Here is a 24,371-nt window from a genome sequence, read left to right on the forward strand (position 1 = left end):
GTACACAGTGCCCTGCCAAAATGTTTCAGTACGTTTTAGTACGACTAGTGAATTACAAGGTCGCATCGCTTCCCAGCATTACGGCAACCGTGGTCAGGGGGCGTCACTGAATAGCTGTTGTACCCGTGAGGCTATTTTATTTCAAAATAGGCTGCTCCGTTAATGTTTCGAGTAAATTTATGGATCGATATGGAAGGGAAACATAGGTAAGCAGTACCAATGTGTTAGATCGAACTTTAGTCAGTTCAGATCATTTTATAAAAGATCGTTTGAGAAACGCGATTGTTTACAGAAGGCTCATTGGTTATTGGCTAGTGGATGCATACCGCAACCCTAGTCAACTTCAGTTTGTTGCAGTATAGCTTCTATTTTATGCGCCTTTTACTCCGGTGCGCCCTATATATGAAATAACTGCAGTCACCAACACCAATATCACCCTTCTTATTAATACAACAATAACAATAATAAAACAAACTTAATACATCTAAGAAAAAAAAAATTAATTCATTATTATTTTAATCTTTAACTTTTCTAGTAGTGCAATCGACAACAGATTCTCATTTGCAATAGCAAACTATCTGCAGACACCAAGGGATGTACCGTATTGGCCCGGATATAAGACAACCCTGATTATAAGACGACCCCCACTTTTTCAAGACTCAAGTTTGAAAAAAAACTTTTTGAACACCAAATTACTTTTTATACAGAAAATGATTACATCTAAACAAATGATTATTACAATATATTCGAGAGAAAAAGCATGTTATTTTGCCTCATTCAAATCATGCAAAAATATATATAATATATAATATCTGAACATCTAAATATGTAAACTAAAGTGCAATCACATTTGCAAATGAATGGCTTCTGGTTTTTGAAATGTAAATAAACCAATCTACTGTGATAAAACAACAAAATTGCAATAACTGCATTAACCATCAAAGTGAAGTCTAACTGTAACTGTAGTCTTGAAACAAATCTGAATAAGGATAAACATTGTAATAAAATAATGCAAACTGCTACAGCTATTGATGGGGAGCCTGAAGACTGTATAGGGGTTTGGCTCGGATGGTTATTCTCTTTTCGCCCACGGGTGTCGGTCAGAACACAGGAGGGAAGACGTGGTTCAGTTTTGATTACTGAATTATTGGCAAAATAGTAACAGGCACTGTGGCTCATAGGCGCATACAGGCAAACTGGCAAAAGGGTATAGGCACATGTTTGGTCGTAAGGATGTGAGAGCAGGTGTGTGTAGTGTACATGGGTGAGTCTTTGGGTGTGTGAATGTGATAATTGTGTGTGTGATTATTGTATGAAGCGTGTGAAGGGTGTATGTGTGTGTGTGTGTGTGTGTGGTTCCGCAACAGAAAGAAATACAGCACGTAAGTCAACGCTCAACGTCTGACGTCACACAACACTAGTAGGCACACATTACATAACTAACTGCGCGTAACGGTTCCGCTATACTAAATAACCATAAATGAAATACTCTCGGCAACACACCAAACATAAGTCATCGAGACAACAAAAATACATTTGCTGGCGGCCGTTAGTCGCCGTGCCGCTGCGTAACGGCTACTCGTATGATGCGAGGCAAACTTAAAGGAGCGTGCCGGAGCTGTCAATCGAACCAGCATGGCGAAAGTTTTAGAGAAAAAAGACGAGGATCGTGCCAGGGTTGAACGGGATCAGGAACTGCTTCAGATGGGCATGGCTCGAGAGCAGCGTCATCTTACAACTCGGAACACAAAGACGCTCTTAAAGCAATGCGACAGTGAGCGCCCGGTGCGTTGCGGTTGCGCGATCGAACTAAATTAAGCTCCCTGCACACTGAGGTCCACTGAAATTTTGGAAAGTACGTCAGGACTTTAAAAATATTTTCAAAATTTCAGCGGCGTCTCTGTCACAATAATGCGATCAGAGCAGTGCAGTTGCGCGGTCGGCGACACGCTACAGTTACGCGTTTGGCGGTGCGCTGCAGTTGCGCGATCGGACAAAAGTGCGCAAATGAAAAAATGCTTAAAAAAGTCTTGGAACGCATTAAAAAACATTCCATTATTTGTAATGGGGAAAATAGATTCTTACCAGGTCGCCATTGTAAATGAGAAAGTGTTCTCAATTGGCTTACCTGGTAAAACACTGAATAGAATAGAATAGATTGTGTTCACCTTGGTAGCGCACCAAGCAGGAATATTTTTTTAACAAAACTGTTGAAATTGAGTGATGAAATGAATGGTTTTGGGGTTGCTCTACTGCCAAAACCCAGGAGTTTCCAGGGAGCTTTTCCCCCTGAGCCCCCTCTGGGGCGTTGCCCCTGGCCCCCTGCGGCCCCCAATGGGGGCCTGTGGGCCTTGCAGCCCCCAATGGGGGCCTGTGGCCCCTGGCTCATTGCGGCTTTCCGGTGTTTTTTGTCATTTGCCGTTCTCATCCCTGGGGATAGACTCAGAGTATGTTGGACTTGTCGTGTCAACATTATTCAATTTGGTTTTATTTAATTTTATTAATTATTTTCACAACATTTTATTTTTCCTTCTGAAAAATGTATATCTTTAATCTTGTGCCGTCGTTACATGATGTCTGTCAACATTGTCAACAATTTTAGGTTAAAGAGCGTTTTCTAACCATTTAATCAACAAATGTTTGGCAAACGGGGATTCTGCCAGATGTTTCCATTTTACTCATTGAACCGATGCAGATGTTACAAAATGACAAACATCGGCGGATACCGATTGTAATACGATATATCGTGCATCCCTACTTTTAAGTCCCGCAGACCTTCCACCGCTTGGATGACAAGAAAAGGTTTCAACATCGAGTGGCAGACATTGTGCTAATGCTGTAATGTAAACAATGGTACCGTCCCAGTACACGACAACAGCTGAAAAAAAAAAGTAAGAATTAATAAAAACTAAAACTTATGAGGCCCAAGTTCCTTACTCACAGTTCTCAAAGCCTCCTCCTGTACTTTTGTCCCGGTATTGTTACTTTGAGTTATTGTAGTTCTCGGATGATCATCTTTTTGTGCATTAGGTTCTCTACTTTCACCACGAAGTACACAACGTAGTGTGTCACGTGGTACGTTCTCAAAGCTGATTGGCTCACACAAGGCGTAGTGCATAAAAAGTTAACATTCTTTATATCCAGCGGAGAAGTGGGCAGAGTGAATTTGTGTTGTGCGTCCCATGCTCCAAACGCCTCATCTGCGCCGCTCTGCACTCGCGCGACCGCACGTGGGGACTACATTGACTGCCACTGCCAGAAACACTGGCAAGATATTTGTGAATGCATCAGCCTCAACAAGGTTGGTGACCCCTGCTCTACATGTATTTTAAAATTGATGATAATCACACCTACATTTTGCAAAACTTTCATCATCAGCAAAATGGTTGAGAAAACAGGAAAAAAACCACTCGTCAACACCGGTGAGAATTCAGTTTGCGAGGACAAAAAGGGTTAATTTGCGTCTTATCTTTTGGCCACTCAAATAACAGTTGGTCTAGTTGTAAACATTGCATTGGCACACACCGCTGAGGCATTTTGTCAAAAAACGCGCTAACAATGACAAAGAGCAGTGAACGGGACAATCCACAGCACAATGGCTGACTGAACACTTGGCGTACTTGAAACTATGTCATCTCAGATTACCGTCGATTGCCAAACAAAAGCTTTTCATTTTTAAGAGTGTTTTTATAGGTCTAATTACGAATCTGGGTAGGTTACATCAAAAAAACAAAAAAGGTATGCTTGAAATAGTTTTAGTCATTAAACAAGTATACAAAAGTTTACTTCACATTTGATCTTTAACGGGCAGACAGCCTTTTCACATTTTGTGGTCATAAAAGTCCTCTTTTTTTGTGTCTCTCAGCTTTACCAGCAGGGCAGGCTCTGTCAGCTAGGAGGGGAGTTTTGTGACCTGGAAGTGTTTGCTAAAGTTCTTCGAGCTTCAGACAAGAGGTAAGACTACCTATAAAAAGACACTACTATGTTTTGCGTAGGAGCAGGAGGAGCTGCTGCTACAGACACCTCTTGTGTCTTGAGCTGCGACTGAGCGCCTGTGCACTGGGGCCTCATTGTCCTCCGGTCTGAAAAACATACTGGCAGCCTCATCACCTTTGACCTTTGTTTTTTTGTCTTTTAAAGTTTTTCTCTTATTTCTTCTAATATTCTTAGCCATACTTTAGCATATTGCAATTCTTTTTCTTTACTTTTTTCCTTGGATCCTTTTTCTTTCTAGCCACACTGGCCTCCAAAATCTCAACCACTATTTTCCATATGGCAACTTTTATTTTTCCTTCTACTCCATGCTTTTTCTTCCACTTTGGCATATACCTCATATAATCAGAAAAATTTACTTATCATGTAATTTTCCATCTCCTTCAAGAGTCCCTTTATTCAGGGATTTAATAAGCCGCACCAGACTATAAGCTGCACCAGCTAAAATTCATGATTTTTTTAGTTTTATACTTATATAAACCGCACCGGACTATAAGCCGCACGTGCGCACGAGTTATTTACAAAGAAAGACAGTACACAGAAAGCCTTTTTAAAGTTTTAATCACATTAACATTTCGTCGTTAACACGGAAGTAACAGCAGTAGCTGGGCTAAAGTTTTAATAGCATTAACATTTCGTTGTAAACACGGAAGTAACAGCACTAGCTGGGCTAAAGTTTTAATAACATTAACATTTTGTTGTAAACACGGAAGTAACAGCACTAACTAGGCGGATAAAAAAAAAAAACATACCAGTAAACAAAGTCACTGAGAGCCGTCTTTGTCTTCCTCCTGTCCACTGAAACCAGCAAAATCTTCCTCCTCAGTGTCCGATTGGAATAGCGCCAGATGTACGTCACAACACTCTTTCTCATTCTCTCTTTCGTTGTCGCTTTCATTGTCACTTTTGTCTTGAGGCAGATTCACTCGTGAGCTTGTGCTCTCTGTCACGCAGCAGACCGGCTTTTCGAAACCCGTTGGTGATGGTGAATTTTTTCACACTGCTCCACGCTGTCAGGATCCACTGGCAGACTTGTGCGAAAGTTGCTCTTCGCATGCGTCCAGGTTTTGTAAACGATTTCTCGCCGCTGGTCATCCAAGCCTCCCATTCAAGTCGGAGGGCCACTTTAAATCGAATCATTTATTCCAAGTTTATGTGCAACTGCTCTGTTCCCTTCTTTATGAGCCTGTCAGGAATGAGTTGAGCCAGGGCGACCAAATGCAGCTTTATTGCAGGGAAAAGGAGTTGGAAGGGAGGCAGGTGGGGAACGAACGACACAGACGGGAGGAAGACTCACGGCCAGCAAAACCGACAGACTGACCGACATGAAGTCCCCTTGGACAAGATTAAAATTCTGACCGTGAGCCTTCAGACAGACCGAGGGAAAACCAGATGACACGAACAGGAACACTGGGCACGAACAGGAATGGACACAACAGTAGACACCGACAGGGAGAAACACACGGGCAGGGCTTAAATACACAGGGTAACAAGAGGAAGCAGGTGACAGACATTACGGTAACGAAAGGGGTGTGGCTGAGCGAAGTGGCACGGGCGTGACAGTACCCCCCCCACAAGGGACGGCTCCCGACGTCCCAAAAAAGAAAAAAAACCCAAGACTGTCCAACATGGGCCGGGAGGAAATGGGGAGGTGGCCGCACGTCACACACCGCCGAAGGCCAACTGGGTGACGGCCGCTGGATCCACGCCGCCGGAACTGGTGGCGGCCGCAGCATCCGCGCCGTCGGGACTGGATCGGGGGGCGGCCGTGTGTCATGCGCCGTTGAAGCCGACTGGGTGACGGCCGCTGGATCTGCGCCGCCGGAACTGGTGGCGGCCGCAGCATCCGCGCCGTCGGGACTGGATCGGGGGGCGGCCGTGCGTCATGCACCGTTGAAGGCCGACGGTGACAGCCGCTGGATCCGCGCCGCCGGAACAAGTGGCGGCCGCTGGATTCGCGCCGTCGGATCTGTTTTTGGGGGGGGCAACCGTGCATCTTGCGTCGCTTGAACTCATCTCCTTGGCGACCATGCAGCAGTTGCGGGAGCCGGCAAAGGGTTGGTCCAAGCGCTGGTCGCTGTGATGGTCGGTGTCTTCTGTCAGGAATGAGTTGAGCCAGGGCGACCAAATGCAGCTTGAACCAGGATTTATTGCAGGGAAAAGGAGTTGGAAGGGAGGCAGGTGGGGAACGAACGACACAGACGGGAGGAAGACTCACGGCCAGCAAAACCGACAGACTGACCGACATGAAGTCCCCTTGGACAAGATTAAAATTCTGACCGTGAGCCTTCAGACAGACCGAGGGAAAACCAGATGACACGAACAGGAACACTGGGCACGAACAGGAATGGACACAACAGTAGACACCGACAGGGAGAAACACACGGGCAGGGCTTAAATACACAGGGTAACAAGAGGAAGCAGGTGACAGACATTACGGTAACGAAAGGGGTGTGGCTGAGCGAAGTGGCACGGGCGTGACAGAGCCACCTCAATGGCTCTTAACTTGAAAGCTGCGTCATACGCACGCCTTCCAGTGTCTTCCATCATTGGGCTCTGTTTATGCTAAATTTCCTCATGCAGAATGCACCACTACTGTCTTCCTCGACGCATGTATTCCACCTCTCTCACTCTTACCTTTTCTGCTCAAGCCCCCCCTGACGGCCGTTAGAAAAAAATGCATGTAAAGTCGCCGCCTGATCGCGTAAGGTTTTTAATGTTTAATTACCATTTGTAAAAGAATATACACAAAGATAATTGTCAGGAAAGAGATGATTATTTAGAGACGCATAACTTTTATTAATAGAACAGCACAACAGCGGTCCACAGCTTTTTTATGAGTGTATAAGTGCCATATTAGTCATGAGAAAAATCACAGACAAAAACCCTGTATAAGCCGCACCGGACTGTAAGCCGCAGGGTTCACAATTAGAGAAAAAAGTAGCGTCTTATAGTCCGAAATTCACGGTCTATCTATCTATCTATCTATCTATCTATCTATCTATCTATCTATCTGTCTGTCTGTCTGTCTGTCTGTCTGTCTGTCTGTCTGTCTGTCTGTCTGTCTGTCTGTCCGTCCGTCCGTCCGTCCGTCCGTCCGTCCGTCCGTCCGTCCGTCCGTCCGTCCGTCCGTCCGTCCGTCCGTCCGTCCGTCCGTCCGTCACGCACGCACGCACGCACGCACGCACGCATGCACGCATGCACGCACACATATAGTGCTGGACAAAAGTATTGGCACCCCAGCAATTCTTTCAGATAATGGTCAATTTCTCTCAGAAAATGATTGCAATTACAAATGCTTTGATATTAAAATGTTAATTTTGTTTGTCTTTAATGTAAAACTACAAAAATAATTTTCCAAAAAGCCAAATTGGATATAATTCCAGACCAAACATACGTAAAAAAAGGGGTAGACAAAAGGATTGGCACCCTTTGAAAAATCATGTGATGCTTCTCTAATTTATATACTTAACAGTAAGTGTTACTTACCTGTGGCACATAAGAGGTAGTGGCACTCACTAAATAACACTTGCAGCCAGTTAGAATGGATTAAAGTTGACAACATCTGTCCTGTGTCCTTCTGTGTACCACATTGAGCATGGAGAAAAGAAAGAAGACCAAATAACTGTATGAGGACTTGAAAGCAAAATTGTGAGTAAGGGCAATCTCAAGGCTAAAAGTCCATTTCCAAAGACCTGGATGTTTCTGCGTCTACCATGAGCAGTGAAGTGTCGTCAGGAAGTTTGAAGCCCATGGCACTGTGGCTAACCTCCCTGGATGTGGACAGAAAAGAAAACTTGACGAGAAATTTCAACGAAAGATTGTGTGGATGGTGGATAAAGAATCTCGACTAACATCCAAAAAGTTCAAGCTGTCCTGCAGTCCGAGGGTACAACAGTGTAAACCTGTACTATCTGTCGGTGTCTGAATGAAAACAGACTCAACGGTAGGATACCCAGAAAGACCCCACTTCTGACCCAGAGACATAAAAAACCTAGGCTGGAGTTTGCCAAAACTTTCCTGAGAAGGGCAAAAACGTTTTGGAAGAATGTTGTCTGCCCAGATGAGACAAAAATTGAGCTTTTTTGGGAAAAGGCATCAACACGGAGTTCACAGGAAAAAAAACGAGGCCTTCAAAGAAAAGAACACGGTCCCAACAGTCAAATATGGCGGAGGTTCCCTTATGTTTTCGGGTTGCTTTTCTGCTTCTGGCACTAGACTGCTTGACTGTGTGCATGGCATTATGAAGTCTGAAGACTACCAACAAATTTTGCAGCATAATGTCTGGGTCTCCCTAAGAGGTCATGGGTCTTTCAGCAAGACAATGACCCAAAGCACACTTCAAAAAGCACTAGAAAATGGTTTGAGCGAAGGCACCTTCTAAAGGGGCTAACAATGAGTCCAGACCTGAATCCCATAGAACAGAGGTCCCCAACCACCGGTATATATATATGATCTTTAAATTTAAATTTTCAATATGGCCAATTTCAACAGTCTGGCTTAGGTTAGAACCACCAGTGCTGTTGCTTCAGTTAACTGATTTCAATCTTTCACACTCTCAATCGCTCATTTTCTTTTTTAAGCTTGGAGAACTGACAAAGAAGAATCTCGCACATCTTAAAAAGAAAAAGGAAGTTTTTTTTTTCTTTGCCGTTTCCTCCAAATTGAATACAAGCTTTAATTCTTTTTTACTTTCAGACCTATTCAGGACGGGGGTAAACCCTACTATCAGCTTGGAAAAACGGACAAAAAAGAGTCTCCGCCCTTTTTTGATTAACAAAAAAGAAGGTCTGTTTTTTCTAGCTCGTTCCTTCCACTGGGACTCGAACCCAAGCTGTTTCTCTTAGCTCGGAAAAACGGACAAAGAAGAATCTACGCCCTTCTTCGATTAACGAAAAAGAAGCTCTCTATTTATTAGCTCGTTCCTTCCACTGAGACTCAAACCCAAGCTTTTTCATGTGCTCATTTCACTTTAACATTTCACATCAGCACTTTCACATCAAATGGGCTTTTAACTTACTTATCTGTTGGTTCGTTGCACTTCCGGATCCCTTCAATCCGCTGTTGTCAAACGAAGGCTGACCTAGAATGCTGGCCTGGCGAAGAATTCACTTCACAGGACTTTCTTTACCAGGTCCGACTAATGAACACTGGTGGAAACGGTTTTCAGCACGTCGCCCTCCGTCCGTCAACAGCCGGTATGTTGGGATGCGGGTTACAACACCAAATTGATGGAGTTTTTGTCACTCTACCTTTTATTGTAAGAACCACACGAGAGACAGTTTGCCCTTTTATTACATTTGCAAACGGGGAGAACCTTGTACAGGACATGAAGTGTTTGAAAGCGAACTCCGACTTCCCCAAAAGCAGACGCTATATTTATTTGTGTCAAACAGGGTGTGGTGTACAGAACATGTCTTCATCGTAACAAAGTGTCTGCTGGGGTCGCCTCTGCTGACTGGGTTCGGCCAGTCTGCAGAGGTGGTATTATCTCCGATCTCTACAATGGTCAGCAATCAGATGTGTCCACTCCCAGGTGGAGCACAACTTAAGGTTACAGCAGGCACAAGCAGAAATACTAGTTCTAAGTCACACTTCAAACATAATCATAGGATAAGCTGTCAACCCTATCACTGTGCTGTTATAACAGGCCCAAAATCCACTGGTTTCACGTATCTCGATTCAGTCACAGCTAATTAGTCACAGGGACAACAACCTCCTGCTGAACGTAAACAAGACCAAGGAAATCGTTGTTGACTTCCGGAAGGGTCACACAAAACACCTGCCGCTGATCATCGATGGTGCTGTGGTGGAGAGGGTGAGCTGCACCAAGTTCCTGGGGGTGCACATCAGTGAGGACCTCTCCTGGTCCGCAAGCACCTCGTCACTGGCAAAGAAAGCTCAGCGCCGCCTGTACTTCCTGCGGAAGCTCAGGCGTGCATGTGCTCCTCAGGCAGTCCTGTCTACATTCTACCGTGGCACCGTTGAGCGCGTCCTCACCAGTTGCATCGCTGTCTGGGGTGGTAACTGCACTGAACAGAACTTGAAGGCCCTGCAGCGCGCAGTGAATACGGCTGGTAAGATTATTGGTACTTCGCTCCCCTCCCTGAAGGACATTTACACCTCCCATCTCGCCCGCAAGGCAACGTCGATTGCGAGAGATGTGAGTCACCCGGCTCACTCTTTGTTTGACCTTCTGCCCTCTGGGAAGAGGTACAGGAGCCTGCGCTCCCGCACCACTAGACTCGCCAACAGCTTCTTTCTCCAGGCTGTTAGGACCCTGAACTCGCTACCCCCTTCTGCGTAGCGTGCGGCACTGTTGCACTATTTTCTGGAATGTCTGCTGTACGCTCACTTGCTCCATTTTGCTCCTCTTATTTATTTATTTGTTGTGTTATTTATTCATTATTTATTCAGCACGCTGTTGTTTACTTGTTTACTTGATTGTCTGTTGTGGGCCATGTCTTGTCACCGTGGGATAAGGGGGAACGAAATTTCGGTTTCTTTGGGTGTCTTTGGCATGTGGAGAAATTGACAATAAAGCTGACTTTGACTTTGACTTACACCTGGCTAAGTTTTTTCAGCTAACCTAGTTCTGGAATCTTCTCGTCCCAAGCAAGTTCCTCCTTGCACAGCTGCTGTAACAATCTTAGCAGGAAGAATATAGTTTCGCTTTTGACATCTTCCAGAGCTGGTACATTCTTAAGTTGCAAGAGCTTCTCTTTTTCGGTTGATTTTGCTGTCATTTGTCCTAATGTACTTCTTCCGGCTGTTGTCGAACGGTGTAATTTGTCCTCCAGTCCTTTAGCTGTCAATGTAGTTCGTCATGACGCACATCACTCGGAATGTCTTAGTTTACGTCTGCCATTATCCACGAGGTTTTACTCAGGTAATCCAACACACAACCTTGTTTCAGTTGAGCCCAACTGTCTTCGGTTCTTGGGTTAGCACAAATCACTGCAAGCTTATTCTAAACGGACCTCGCCACATTCAAAGCAAATAGAAAGTAACTGCACAAGCACCTTCATTTAGCGTTATCCAGCTGGCAAAACATAGCCTCCCATTAGCTCAATACACTGTAAGTCACTTCGGTTAAATAAACTTTGTTCTGCAAATGTTTCTGTTGCTAGAAATCTTCTTACTTTCACAACAAACTTCCATCCATCCATCCATTTTCTGAACCGCTTAGTCCCCACGGGGGTCGCGGGCGTGCTGGAGCCTATCCCAGCCGTCATCGGGCAGTAGGCGGGGGACACCCTGAACTGGTTGCCAGCCAATCGCAGGGCACACAGAGACAGACAACCAATCGCACTCACACTCACACGTAGGGACAATCTGGAGTCTTCAATCGGCCTACCAAGCATGTTTTTGGAATGTGGGAGGAAACCGGAGTGCCCGGAGAAAACCCACGCGGGCCCGGGGAGAACATGCAAACTCCACACAGGGAGGGCCGGAGGTGGAATCGAACCCGCACCCTCCTAGCTGTGAGGCGGACGTGCTACCCAGTGCGCCACCGAGCCGCCCCACAACAAACTTGAGACAGTTTTTTGAGTCATTATAGTGGCAAAATTTCATTCATGGGGTTCATTACTTAAAACATTTTTTTGTGCGGGCAGCCTAAGGGCTTTTGATTTGTATCCTTATCCAATGCAATTCCTTCATTACTTCAGTGTACTCACGAACCAGTTGAGTTTCCTTTTTTTTTTTTTTTTCAGTTTGGAGTGGTCAATCGGCCTACCATGCATGTTTTAGGAATGTGGGAAGAAACCCGAGAACCCAGGGGAATCCCAAGTAGGCACGGGGAGAACATGCTAACTCCACACAGGAAGGCCGGAGCTACAATTGAACCCTGCACGTCTGAACTGTGAGGCACATGTGCTAACCAGTGCAACACTGTGCCGCCTTAATTCAAAGATAACACTGATGCCATGGGAACACGCTGTTTGCTTTAGAAAAACACTAACCAAAAACACAGATTTTGATGGTCTTAACATAGGTGAAAACATATGAAACTTGTATGTGTGGCACACATATCATACTCGGTAAATTAAAGGGACACAAAAGCGAAGATGGTTCATTCTTCACTAACTAGCCCCGTTCATGTATTGATTTTTATCAGGACAATTAAAAAAGTTAGCATTTTCTACTTTATCCATTCATTTTGGAGAAATAATGAAGCAACAAATGTCTTTAAAAATGTACACTTTTAATGAGGAATGGGGACATACACCATTTCCCCATTGAAAATCATTGTACAGACTATCGCTTAAAACAGCTATCAATTAGCACCATATTTTACAGGACGTCTCTATTTATGAGTACTTCAACATATCACAAGGATTAGCCTCTGCATGGCTGATTAAGGAGCAAGAAATGAACAGCCTCTCAGCAGCTAATGTGCCCAGTCACATCTATTTCCTTTCACAAGTCACGACCCGTTCCGAGAGGCTTTATGTCAAATGAATTGTTTATACGTAGTTATATATTCAATTGAAATTGGTAAGGGTTCATTTGACTATGGTACACCTTCAATGCCTATCCAAAAAGGAGGTGCTTTAAATGGCCACACTCAGCTGAAGGGGTGACCTCCTCGCTGGAAGTCCATTGCTACCAATCTTTCCAACAAGCTGACCCCTGGGGGTTGTGATGTGGTCCGGGGCGAGCCTCCTGGCTAAGCCGCAAGCCGACTGACAGTCTCAAGATTTTCATCACACAAATACAAAGCATGTCAGTCTTGCATAATGCTGATGTGCTAATTGTGAGCAACACAACTATCAAGAATGTATGCATTCATGTATGGACATTGTAAAAAATGTCAACCTCATAAAAATCATTTGAAAATTAAGCAAACTACGGCTTGTAAAAAGTTGGTAGTAAAAAACAAAAAAACATTGCTGCTTTGTTGTAGCTCAGCTTGGCAGTTGGGCACCTTTGCAAAAAGAGTTTCAGAATGGGCGGCAATTGCTGTCTGGATTTATATTGTTGACATCCAAGTTTGACTGCTGCAGTAATCTCAAGACTAATCAGTCTTATATTTCTTTTTTTGTTCAAATATTCAAGTACGGTGCAAGAGAGCACCATGATAAGGCGTCACATCAGAGTTCTTTAATGTTACGTTGGTGACACCCAGTGTTCAAATAGGAAAATGACAGTTGAAAACTTGTTGGTAGAATACATCTCGAGGATGCTCCTGAACACATCATCAGTGATTTAACCTGGGGTCCTCGGGTGTTTCGGGTCTTTCAACATCAGACACCCTCTCCCAAGTGACCCAGCCATGGTTGATCAGACCCTGCTTGTGTTCAGGTGTCATTCGCTACTTCCCGTGGATCACTTCTCCTGATCCAGAGCTATCTGGAGGCTTACTCTGCTTCCTCCGTGATGTTCTTGATCACTCTTTTCCTTTCCATCCTGGTAATACCCAATGTACTTAAGGTTTTGTAGAGTGATTGGTCCACAACATCTATGCAGTCAACCTTGATGGGCATACACCTCGACTTCTAGCAAGACTGCTTGCGGCAGTCAATGACCAGCTCCTCGTACTTGGTCCTCTTTCTCTTGTGGACCTTGTCCAGTCTGTCCTCCCATGGCACTGTCATCTCCATCAGGATGATGTTCTTCGTCTCCTCTGAGACCAGGAGGATGTCTGGCCTCAGGGTGGTTGTGACAATGTGCTGAGAGAACTTCAGCTGCTTCTCCAGGTCAACAGACAGCTGCCAGTCTTTAGCAGTCGCTAGTAGTCCTGATGGGTTCCTGGCTCCTGCTGTTTTTCCCAGGCGCTCGCCAGCCTTCACAAAGGCGATTGTCCGGGTGGTGCAGCGGACTGTTTACTACTGCTGATTCCCATGCTGATGGCTTCCGCGATGGCTCTCAGGACCTGGTTGTGGTGCCAGGTGTATCGACCCCGCAACTCAGGATGTGCTCCCTGCCTGGGCACTGCGGACAGTTGGGAAACGCCGTCTTGGCTCAGATGGAGAAGTTTGATGGGCTAGGCAGGATGTCATATACTGCCTGAACAAGAAACTTTATGCGCTGTGGCTCTGCCCGCCAAAACTCTGTTCATGAGACTTTTTGGTCGATGCTTGCTCCCACCTTGTCCGGGCACTCTGCTGCCTCTGGCTGACAGCTCTGCTGGTCCTCCACCTCCTCCACCTCTGCCCTCTCCTCCTCCTGCACCAGTCTGCATCTCTCCTTCCCCTTGGCCTTCTCATACTGTGTTGTAAAGGTCCATCTGGAGGCTTTCTTTGCTTCCTCTGTGATGTTCTTCAGCACTCTTTTCCTTTCCATCCTGGTAATGCCCAGGTTATATAGTTATGAATCCAAAAGGTACTTGAAACTCTTATTTTCCTTCTACAATTTTGTATTGATAAAATCAATGATTCAATTATTAATTTATAATAATATGCATACTACAGCAGGAGGAAGGGGAATATCCCACCCTTTGAACCCAAATGAAATTCCATTCTGTTTTCCATTCTGCCCTGTGATGAGTATTTTCATGCCATTAGGTAACTTGGTTTTATTCTACTGTATTTTCGTGACCATAGGGTGCACTGTATTAAAAGGCGCTGATAGAGTTTTGCTCACTCTACCTTTCGTGCAAGAACCACACGTGAAACAGTTTGGCCATTTTACACTTGCAAGCAGAGAAAGCCATCAGCACCTTGTGTGGTACAGAGGTGCTTCAAAGCAGTCTGCCTTTCGCCTCTTGCAAGGGAATATTTATTGAGAGAAAACAGGGTGGGGTGAACATGTTTCGGGGTCACATCTGCAACCTGGTTAATCAGTGCAGAGGGTCTTAGCGCTTTGTTTTACAAGGTTGTGGAAACAGATACTAGTGGAGCATTTTAGATAACTAACTAAGCAAGGATGTTTCTATATCAGTTGGAAAGTTTCAACAACTGAATGTGGAAAGTATCCACGAGTCAAGGAAAGGTGAAAGGTTTTAACAAAGTTAATGATTCTAGTCTACATAATCATACGATCAAAATAATTTGTCAACCCTAACTATTTCTTTAACACACACAATAGGTGCACCGTATTATTTGGTGCATGCATGACAAAACCTACGAGAGCTTAAAACATCTGGTAGCATGCATGCACGCTGTTTTAAAAAGGCAGCAGGGGCAAAGCTGAGTTTGGTTGTACTTTAACAATGTGCTCATATTGTTTGATCAATCCTCATCCACAAATCCATCAAAGTCCTCATCTTCTGTGTCTGAAATGAACAGCTGGGCAAGTTCTCCATCATACACACCAGATTCCCTTGTCATTTTCATAGTCAGTCTTGTTGCCGTGCGATTCCTCAGAAATGATGCCGGCTTTTGTGAAAGCTTGGACAACAGTGCAAGCAGACATGTTAGCCCAAGCATCCACAAACCATTCACAAATTGTGGCGTTATTCACCCGATGCTGCCTCACAGTTTTTGTAAAGCTGTGTTCGCCATCTGTCATCCAACGCTCCCATGCAACTTTACTTTGAGCGTCCTGTTTACACAGATGTCCAGCAGTTGGAGTTCCCTCTTCAAGTTAATTTGCTGCACATGGCTTTTCACAGCGGCTGTGTGATGGACGCGCATAGAGTCACAGATCAACAAGGACGGTGACGCGTGGAAAAAAATACATCTGGTCTCTTTGCGTAGACCTCACTCAGTCAATCTCTGATTTTCTCCTTGTCCATCCAACCCTTTTGATTTGCCTTAATGATGACTACAGGTAAAAACCTTTCATGAGGCAGTGTCTTCCTCTTGAAAATCATCGTAGGTGGCAGTTTCATTAGGCAGCGTCTTCATCATCATCATCATCATCATCATCGGTTTAAAGTCCGTTTTCCAGGCGCCGCTGGGTTGGACTGGGTTCTTGATATGGCTTTCTTCCACCGGGAACGGTCCATGGCCATCTCATGGTTGATGCCGAGTGCCTTCATGTCGGCTGACACGGTCGTCTGCCAGGTCTTTTTAGGTCGGCCACTGGGTCTTGTTCCCTCTACGTTATTCGACATAACTTTCTTCACCCAGTCGTTCTCGTCCTTCCTCACTACATGTCCGTACCATCGCAGTCTGCCTCTCCTCACCACATCCACTATGGCCTCCACTCCCATCTTCTTTCTCAGCTCTGCACTGGGTTTTTTCTCCCTCATTGACACACCACACATCCATCTGATCATCCTCATTTCTGCTCTGTTTAGTTTTTCTTCGTGTTCTGTTTTCAGGGCCCATGCCTCACTTCCGTACGTCATACTACTTCTGATGCAGGCGGAGTACACTTGGCCTCTCATCTTCAGGGATGGGGCCTTAGATGTTAAGAAGGGCATGAGTTCCCTGAATTTCTTCCACCCGCTTCTCACCCTTGCAGTCACTGCTAGGTCCACCCCACCATCAGCGTTAAGCATGTCTCCAAGGTAGCAGAAGCTGTCCAGCACCTCGTACATCTCCCCATCTACTATGAGCCCCTCTTGCTCAGCTGGGTCTGCTTGGGCGACTTCTCCCCTGCACCGCTTGCATTTGAAGGTCTCGCAGCTAGTAGGCTGCCTTTTACTCCGCTGCATCTCCGGTGTACCCATCTCTGACAACCCTTGCACCGGATAGAGTTAGCTTGCACCCCCTTCCCGCAAACTCCACATGGCCATGCTCCTGACTGTGGTACCACTCCCAGGCCAGCACCACCGACCATGACCTTTGATTTTGCCGCATTCACCTTCATTCCTTTCACTTCCAGGCAGGTCTTCCTCTTGAAAATCACCAGAGGTGGCAGTTTCTGCCCATTAGCATGGCGAGTTAGCACAACAGTAAAAGTCGACTTCTCTTGCCCCATTGTGCGTATCGCTACCGTGCTGGTCCCCTTTTTTTCGATAGTGTGGTTCACCGGGATGCCGAAAGTAAAAGTGACAGGTTTTGGACCTCAGTGCTCACATAAGGCCCCGTCCATTTTGGAGAAGATTTAAGACTTATACGTAGGTGCGCCGCATGGTCATGAAAATACAGTAATTGGAATACAAGTCTCTATTTAAACCTGACTGATTTACATAGACTGGTTCGTAGATTGGTCCATACTGGAGATTATCTTTGTGTTTGTGTTTAATTCATATCGGACATTTCAAAGAGTTGCTATTACTGGGGAAAGATAACAAGCCACATTTCCCTCAATTATCTGACATGTTACAGACCAACATAGGAACTGAATCATATTATGTTTGTGTATTTTCTGCACTCTACTTGAAGCCTTGTCCTGCTCTTTGAGTTAAGATCAGTGGATGTTGAGAATAATTTTGCACATATGAAGGCCTTTGAGACTAGTCTGTGATTTAGGGCTATATAAATAAACTTGACTTGACTCTTGAAAAATAAAAGGATAGAAATTTAACAATTGTTTTTTAAAATCTGATTAATTAATTAAAAAAATAACATTAACAGATTAATCAATTATTTAAGTGAAAGCAGCCAAGTGATCAGATCGGTATCAGCCTATCACACATGGTCGATTGGCATCAGGATTGGTCTAACAAAATACTCATCAGAACATCGCTACTATGAAAACTTGATTGAGATTAGAGATGTTCTGCTGTGCCATGGGGAATTGTCCAATATTACTTTTTTTTTCGGACTATAAGTCACGTTTTTTTTCATAGTTTGGGTGGGGGGGCGACTTATACTCAGGAGCAACTTATATGTGTAATTATTCACAAATTTTTACTTGATCATTGACACATTACTGACTTACTAGTACAGTCAAACCTCGGTTTTCGACCACAATCCGTTCCAGAAGGCGGTTGGAGAAGCGAATCTGTCGAATCCCGAATCTATTTTTCCCATTACAAATAATGGAAAAATTTTTAATCCGTTCCAAGACTAAAAAGCGCCTTTTTAAAGCATTTTTTCATTTGCGCATTTTTGTTTGGTCACGGAACTGCAGCGCACCGCCGAACGTGCAACCGTAGCGCGTCGCTGACCGCGCAACTGCACTGCGCAACTGCACTGCGCAACTGCACCGCGCAACTGCACCGTGCAACTGCACCGCGCAACTGCACCGCGCAACTGCACCGCGCAACTGCACCGCGCTGGTCGCATTGTTGTGACAGAGCCGTCCGTCCCTGAAATTTAGAAAATATTTTTAAAGTCCTCATGTACTTTCCAAAATTTAAGTGGACCTAAGTGCGCAGGGAGCTTAATTTTGTCTGATTGTGCAACTGCAGCGCAACTGCAGCGCAACTACAGCGCACCGCCGAACGCGCAACCGTAGCGCGTCGCCGACCGCGCAACTGCACCGCGCTGGTCGCATTATTGTGACAGAGCCATCACTAAAATTTAGAAAATATTTTTAAAGTCCTGATGTACTTTCCAAAATTTAAGTGGACCTCAGTGCGCAGGGATTTTATTAAATTTAATTAATTTGGTCCGATCGCGCAACCGCAGCTGTCGCATTGCTTTAAGAGCGTCTTTGTGTATTAGGATGGCTTTACTGCTCCCACTTGCTTTCTTTGGAGGCATGACTAGGGGTGAGTACAATCCTCAAAGTAATGAAAATACAATAACAACTTAGTCAGTCGGCATCCGGGCCACGCGGTCAGGTTTTCTCGGGTCCTCCCGGCTCATCTCGCGAGGTTCGACCTCCGAATTTTGTTCGACAACCGAAGCAAAAAAATCTCGAATTTTCTGTTCGAATTCCCATTTGTTCGAGAACCGGGACGTTCGAAAACCGAGGTTTGACCGTATAGTTGATCACTTCACATGTTACTTTCACTTTAAACCGCACGAGGGTGCACTATGTATTTTTTTTTAGCAATGACGTCATCCAGCCCCCCCAACCTCGCAAAATTTAAGGAAAATAGTCTGATTCGTTTGTGCTTCGTTTGTGCCGGTTTGTGCAGCAAAAATCATCGTTTGTGCTGCTATGGTTTTTTTAGTTATGAACGATTATTTTATAGGTCATCCAGAGTTCACCCAGCCCCCCCTTTCCCCCCAAATGGATCCAAAATGGTACCGTTCGTTTGTGCTTTGTTCGTGCTGGTTTGTGCAGCAAAAAATTTCGTTTGTGCTGCTTTCGTTTCGGAGATATTACAGATTTATTTTTTAGCGATGACGTCATCCAGCCCCCCCTTTTCCTCCAAATGGACCCAAATTGGTACCGTTCGTTTGTGCTTTGTTCGTGCTGGTTTGTGCAGCAAAAAGTTTCGTTTGTGCTGTTTCTGTTTCGGAGACATTAGGCATTTAATTTCTAGCGATGACGTAACCTCCAAATGAACCCAAAATGGTACCAATTGATTGTGCCACAAAACAAATTTCTTTGCATGATTATAATCATACATCTTCGTTAAACCCATGTCATGTATTTTATTCTAACAAATTTTCACTTGACATCATAACTCTTCAATTCTTACACATGTATTATCCAACTAATTACCATGCAAAGTGACCTCTGCAGGCCGGTAAGACATATCACAACAACAAAGACGTGCAACTTTTTCGAGTGACAAATAAACAACTATCTCCGAAGATTTAATAACAGTGAGAAAGCGACTTTTTCTGGGAAGTGACCAACCATCGACCAATGTAAGTAAAATGTGTTTAAAAAAAAAGTTCGAAAAAGAGCTCATACAATATAGAATTAAAAACACCTCAGGTAGTCTGAATAGCTAGTTCGCTAACATTGTCTTATTAGACGTATGTAATTTGCACTGACCAAGAAAACTAAATTTCTAAAGAAAGCATGCTTGATACATTCAGCTGTCAAAATATTTTTAATATATCTGTTAGGTTCAAAATCAGCAAAAGGATCAGCAGACAAAACCAGTGAGGCAGAATGTTGAGTCTTTTCTCGCGAGGAGTGCATTCAGACTTACAACAGTCCCGAAATACACTAAAGGTCTGTTTGCACTCCTCACTCTTTTATTTAGGAATGCCCTACCCACAATGTGAGACTAGCCCCTGAGGTGGGGGGAAGCGTGGGCTTTGTCTCATGAGAAAAGAAACGAGATTCTATAAACAAAAAGAAGTCATAGACAAGATGTCATGAGAATCGAAAAGAGTGCAAGGACAAAATAAGAAGTCACAGACAAGACACCATGAGAAAAGAGTGCAAGGACAAAATGCCATGTGCAGACATCAACAAAATAGTTTGAGCTATCAACAGCTTTCTTGGATTCCCAGAGATGTAGAAGGTCAGGAAGCTCCAGACAGCATCGTATGACTTGTTGTGGTCTGGTGGACGTCTGCAAGGCGAAACAGCAAGCATTCTGTGCAATAATTTTATTAATAAGTACTTATTAGGGAACGCATGATAACATATATATACAATTTATCTAACAATTCCCCCCTGTTTATCAGATGTTCCCAGAGACCAACACATTACCCATATGGCCACTTCAAAAAGATTTTCAGCCAAGGGATCACACTTCGCAAGAACTAACTTACACTCGGGAGGAAACTGAGTCTTAATCGGCAAAGCCAGGTTCAGGAAACAAACCGGACAGGTTTACCACAATAGAATCGCCGACGGGGTCGTCACTAGAGAAGGAACCCCCGTCGATCGAAAGGTCATCCCTTTGGAGCAACGGGAAAGTCTCAGCTGGTGGAGAGATAGCAGTCGTAATTAGCCTGTTAATTAGGGATCGGAGACAAGGGATGCAACAACATCCACACAAGGTCAAAATGGCAGAGAAAACGGCAATGGAGACCAGGGCAGAGGAAACCAGGGTGCGGTACTTTCCGAACACGTTCAACCAGTCGGTCCAAACCTCTGTGTTCACCCCACCGTGTTTCTTCATCCTCCCGTTCAAGGTCCGCAGGCCCTCAAGGGCCTGGGACAGGCTTCCGCCGGCTGCAATATTATTCGGAATAAACGTGCAACATTGCTCACCGAACATGGCGCAGACACCGCCCTCCTTTGAGAGTAGCATGTCAAGGGCCATTCGATTCTGGAAAGCCATGAGGGAAGTAGCGGCCAGTTGGGAGTGGACCGCCCTGAAACCTGCCTCGGACCAGTTACCAAGCCTCTGCACGTTGTAATGGACGTAGTTAATCCTGTCAACATTTTTGTTAATAGTACACCACCAACACAGGGCGGATTCAAAACCAGCCGCTATCTGATTCACCAGCTTATACTCATCCGGTACTCCTCTAGGAACACCAATGGCGTGTATGCAAGTTGGATTAGCCGCGCCCCGCCATTCGGCGTTTCGTTTCATTCTCGGCCAGAATACGGGCACTACGGACTTAGCAAAAGATGTTAGATCATAAGAGGACATCGGTATCAAATGAACAGGTAGCAATAGGGTTACCAAAGCGCAAATTCCGGAGCTGTTGAAAGGCAACCTATCATAAAGTTTGTTACTATTACACCAAAACCAAATATCACTACGAGCAATGGGCAAAAAAGGGGCAGTGACATTGGCCATGGACCCACACCATGGAGTAGGTAGGGCGCCGAGCTTCTCACCGGTACCAGGTAATCTAATGCATGTAAAATTACCCTTAGCTACATCGGACGAAAAAAGGGGTTTAGATTTTGCCATAGAGGCAAAAGGGTAAACCTTATCCCATTTAAAACAATCATGAGTGGGTGAAATGGATGGGTTTAACATTAAAGCAACAGCACACTTAGGAACTATATTTGCAGGTATGATTTTCAAAAGAGGTAAATTATTTGTAACGGGACGGTCTGCGATCGACATTGTTTTGTTAATGCTAATAGCAATAGGAAAGCGAGGATCGATTCCAGAGGACCAACCCCATAGTTGAAAACCCCAACAGGAAGTGTTAAACAAGGTGGCATTTGGAGGACGAATTTGACCATCAGGGAGTGTAAAAGTCAAAAGGAAGCTTGTACCCTGATTCTTCAAAGTTACTCGTTTAGCAAAGAACACAGCCTCTTCACTGGAACCAGAGAGCGGGGTGACCATTTCGAAACCTTTCAAACTTTTCATAGGTACAATAATAGAAGAAGATGTATTAGGAGCCACAGTAAACATTAATGACTTATTGTAAGTCCAAGACAAAAGCCATGGTACGCAAGTTGGAACACGGACGGCTCCTGGAACACAAACAACCTGATCAAAAGGGGATTTAGTGTCGCGCTTATGTCTAGCAATTTTTCCCCATGAGCCATATTGATTAGAATTGTTGGTATTTGCCTGAGAGAAGAATGTTCGAGGCTCATGGTACTCTATCCCTCCAAATAAAATAACCCCCGAAAAAAATACAATGGTAACACAAACCAACAAAAGCAACCAAAAACACATGGCAGACTTTGCACAGGCCACAGCCTGATTAAAATACTCACCAAATGACTCTCTAATGCTCATGTTTTTTGATCTCCTCAGAGTCAACACCCTGAGCTTCGGGTTGGTGTCTTGGAAATTGGCTTCTGCTAGCTTTCGTGTCAACCCTGGATGTTGGCACCAGGATCAGGCGCTATTACCAGACTTTGCTCACCTTCCGTACTTAGGTTGGGTCTGCAGAGATCACCTTTTTACAATGAGATAAATGAATCCACGTGTTGCGTTCGGCTTTTTTCAAAGCATTAGGTGTCGTGAGTAGTACCAAAAAGGGACCTTCCCACTTGGGTGAATGCCAATTCTTCCTCTTGATACTCTTGATCAAAACCCAGTCTCCCGGTACCACTTTGGGGTCTTCCTGCGGAGAAATGGGTTCATCATCAGTGTTATTGGTTAGATTCTTTTGACGTTCCAACATTTTACTCATGTAATCAGCTAACGTGGCTTCCTCGGGGATCTCCCATGTGTTCTTGAACTGAGGAAGCCTGTAAGGTCTTCCAAACATAGTTTCATAGGGAGTTAGCCCTGTTGTACTTGTAATATTTATGTACATTTTGACCAGGTCTAAGCACTGAGTCCATGGTCGTTTGGTTTCTTCCTTACATTTCTTTAATCTGTTTTTTATAGTCGCGCTAGATCTCCCAACAACTGATTGTGGACGATAGGAACAATGGTTCTTTAGATTTATGTGGAACATTCTCCCAATGTTATGCACTATCTGATTTACAAAATGTGGACCATTGTCGCTGTAATTTTTTTCTGGAATACCGTATCTTGGAATGATGTCTTTGCATAAGGCCTTTGCCACCGTGAGTGCATCAGCATGTTTGGTAGGAAATGTTTCTACCCATTTAGAAAATGCGTCTATTATGACCAAACAATATTCTTTCCCTTCACATTTATGTAATTGGATATAATCCATATGTATTGTCTGAAACGGATACAACGGAGTCGGGAATTTCCCTCTCTGAGGTCTTAAATTGCCTTGTGGGTTCTGTTTAGTACAGATCAAACACGCTCTGCAAAAATGTTGTGAAAAAGCTGCAAAGCCGTATGTTGTATAAATAGCTTCAACTTGTTTCACCATACCCCCCGTCGAGACATGGGTGACCCCATGACTCGAAATAGCAGCCCATTTGAACAAGTTACGAGGCAAGACAGGTTTGCCCAAAGGTCACACAAAAAGACCAACAGTGTTTTTAGTTGCACCCCGTTTTTCCCAAGAGAGCCGTTCCTGGGAGGGGCTCTGAGACTGCATGTCAAGCAACACATCAGGGGAGATGTGTGACATCGAATCATGAGCTGTGAGAGACGAGAGGACATGGAGCAGGCCCTCTGCAGCGGCCTTAGCGGATTTGTCAGCAAAAGCATTACCGAGAGAAACAGGATCAGAGCTTGCAGTGTGAGCAGCACATTTGCAAACCGCTACCTTTAAAGGTAGCTGGACAGCATCCAAAAGTTGAGTTAGTATTATGGAATGGGTGACGGGCTTCCCTGCAGAAGTTATCATGCCACGGTTGCTCCACTGCTGAGCAAAAACGTGCACTGTAGCAAAAGCATACTGACTATCAGTCCAGATAGTGACGGATTTGTTTGCAAACAATTTGCAGGCCCCAGTCAAAGCAATGAGCTCAGCGGCCTGTGCCGACATATTGGATGGCAGTTTAGCAGCCTCCAAAACCTCGTTGGCAGTAACAATGGCATACCCAGTAAGGGTCACACCAGATTCATTTTTCTTAGAAGACCCATCAACAAAAACCACATGACCATCTGGAAGAGGCGTATCTTCCAAATCAGGCCGAGCCTTTGCAATCTGTTGGGCAGCTTCGACACAATCATGGAATTCGCCGTCGTCAGGAAGGGGGATGAGAGTGGCAGGAATGAGTGTCGTGCATCTTTCAACGGTCAGATGCAGCTGAGACAGCAACGTAGCCATGCAGGAAAGATGACGTGCAGGCGACAGAAAAGTCACTCACTCACTCACATTCACTCACTCACTCACTCACTCACTCACTCACTCACTCACTCACTCACTCACTCACTCACTCACTCACTCACTCACTCACTCACTCACTCACTCACTCACTCACTCACTCACTCACTCAAT

The 24,371-nt window shown here is 44.7% G+C and overlaps 1 protein-coding gene across 6 annotated transcripts in view; it reads left to right on the forward strand.

Moving 5' to 3' along the window:
- Positions 1–24,371, forward strand: part of appbp2 (amyloid beta precursor protein (cytoplasmic tail) binding protein 2) — a 163,263-nt gene that overhangs the window by 14,161 nt on the left and 124,731 nt on the right. For all 6 annotated transcript variants that reach the window (XR_007482727.2, XR_007482728.2, XM_049725793.2 and 3 more), the window contains exon 2: positions 3,866–3,954. Coding sequence is in view for 4 of the 6 variants with exons in the window: in XM_049725793.2 (XP_049581750.1) it covers positions 3,866–3,954 (89 nt within the window). In the remaining 2 variants the exon portion in view is untranslated. The remainder of the gene's footprint in view (positions 1–3,865; positions 3,955–24,371) is intronic.

The sequence above is a fragment of the Syngnathus scovelli genome, chromosome 7 (assembly GCF_024217435.2).
Source record: "Syngnathus scovelli strain Florida chromosome 7, RoL_Ssco_1.2, whole genome shotgun sequence".
Lineage (NCBI taxonomy): Eukaryota > Metazoa > Chordata > Actinopteri > Syngnathiformes > Syngnathidae > Syngnathus > Syngnathus scovelli.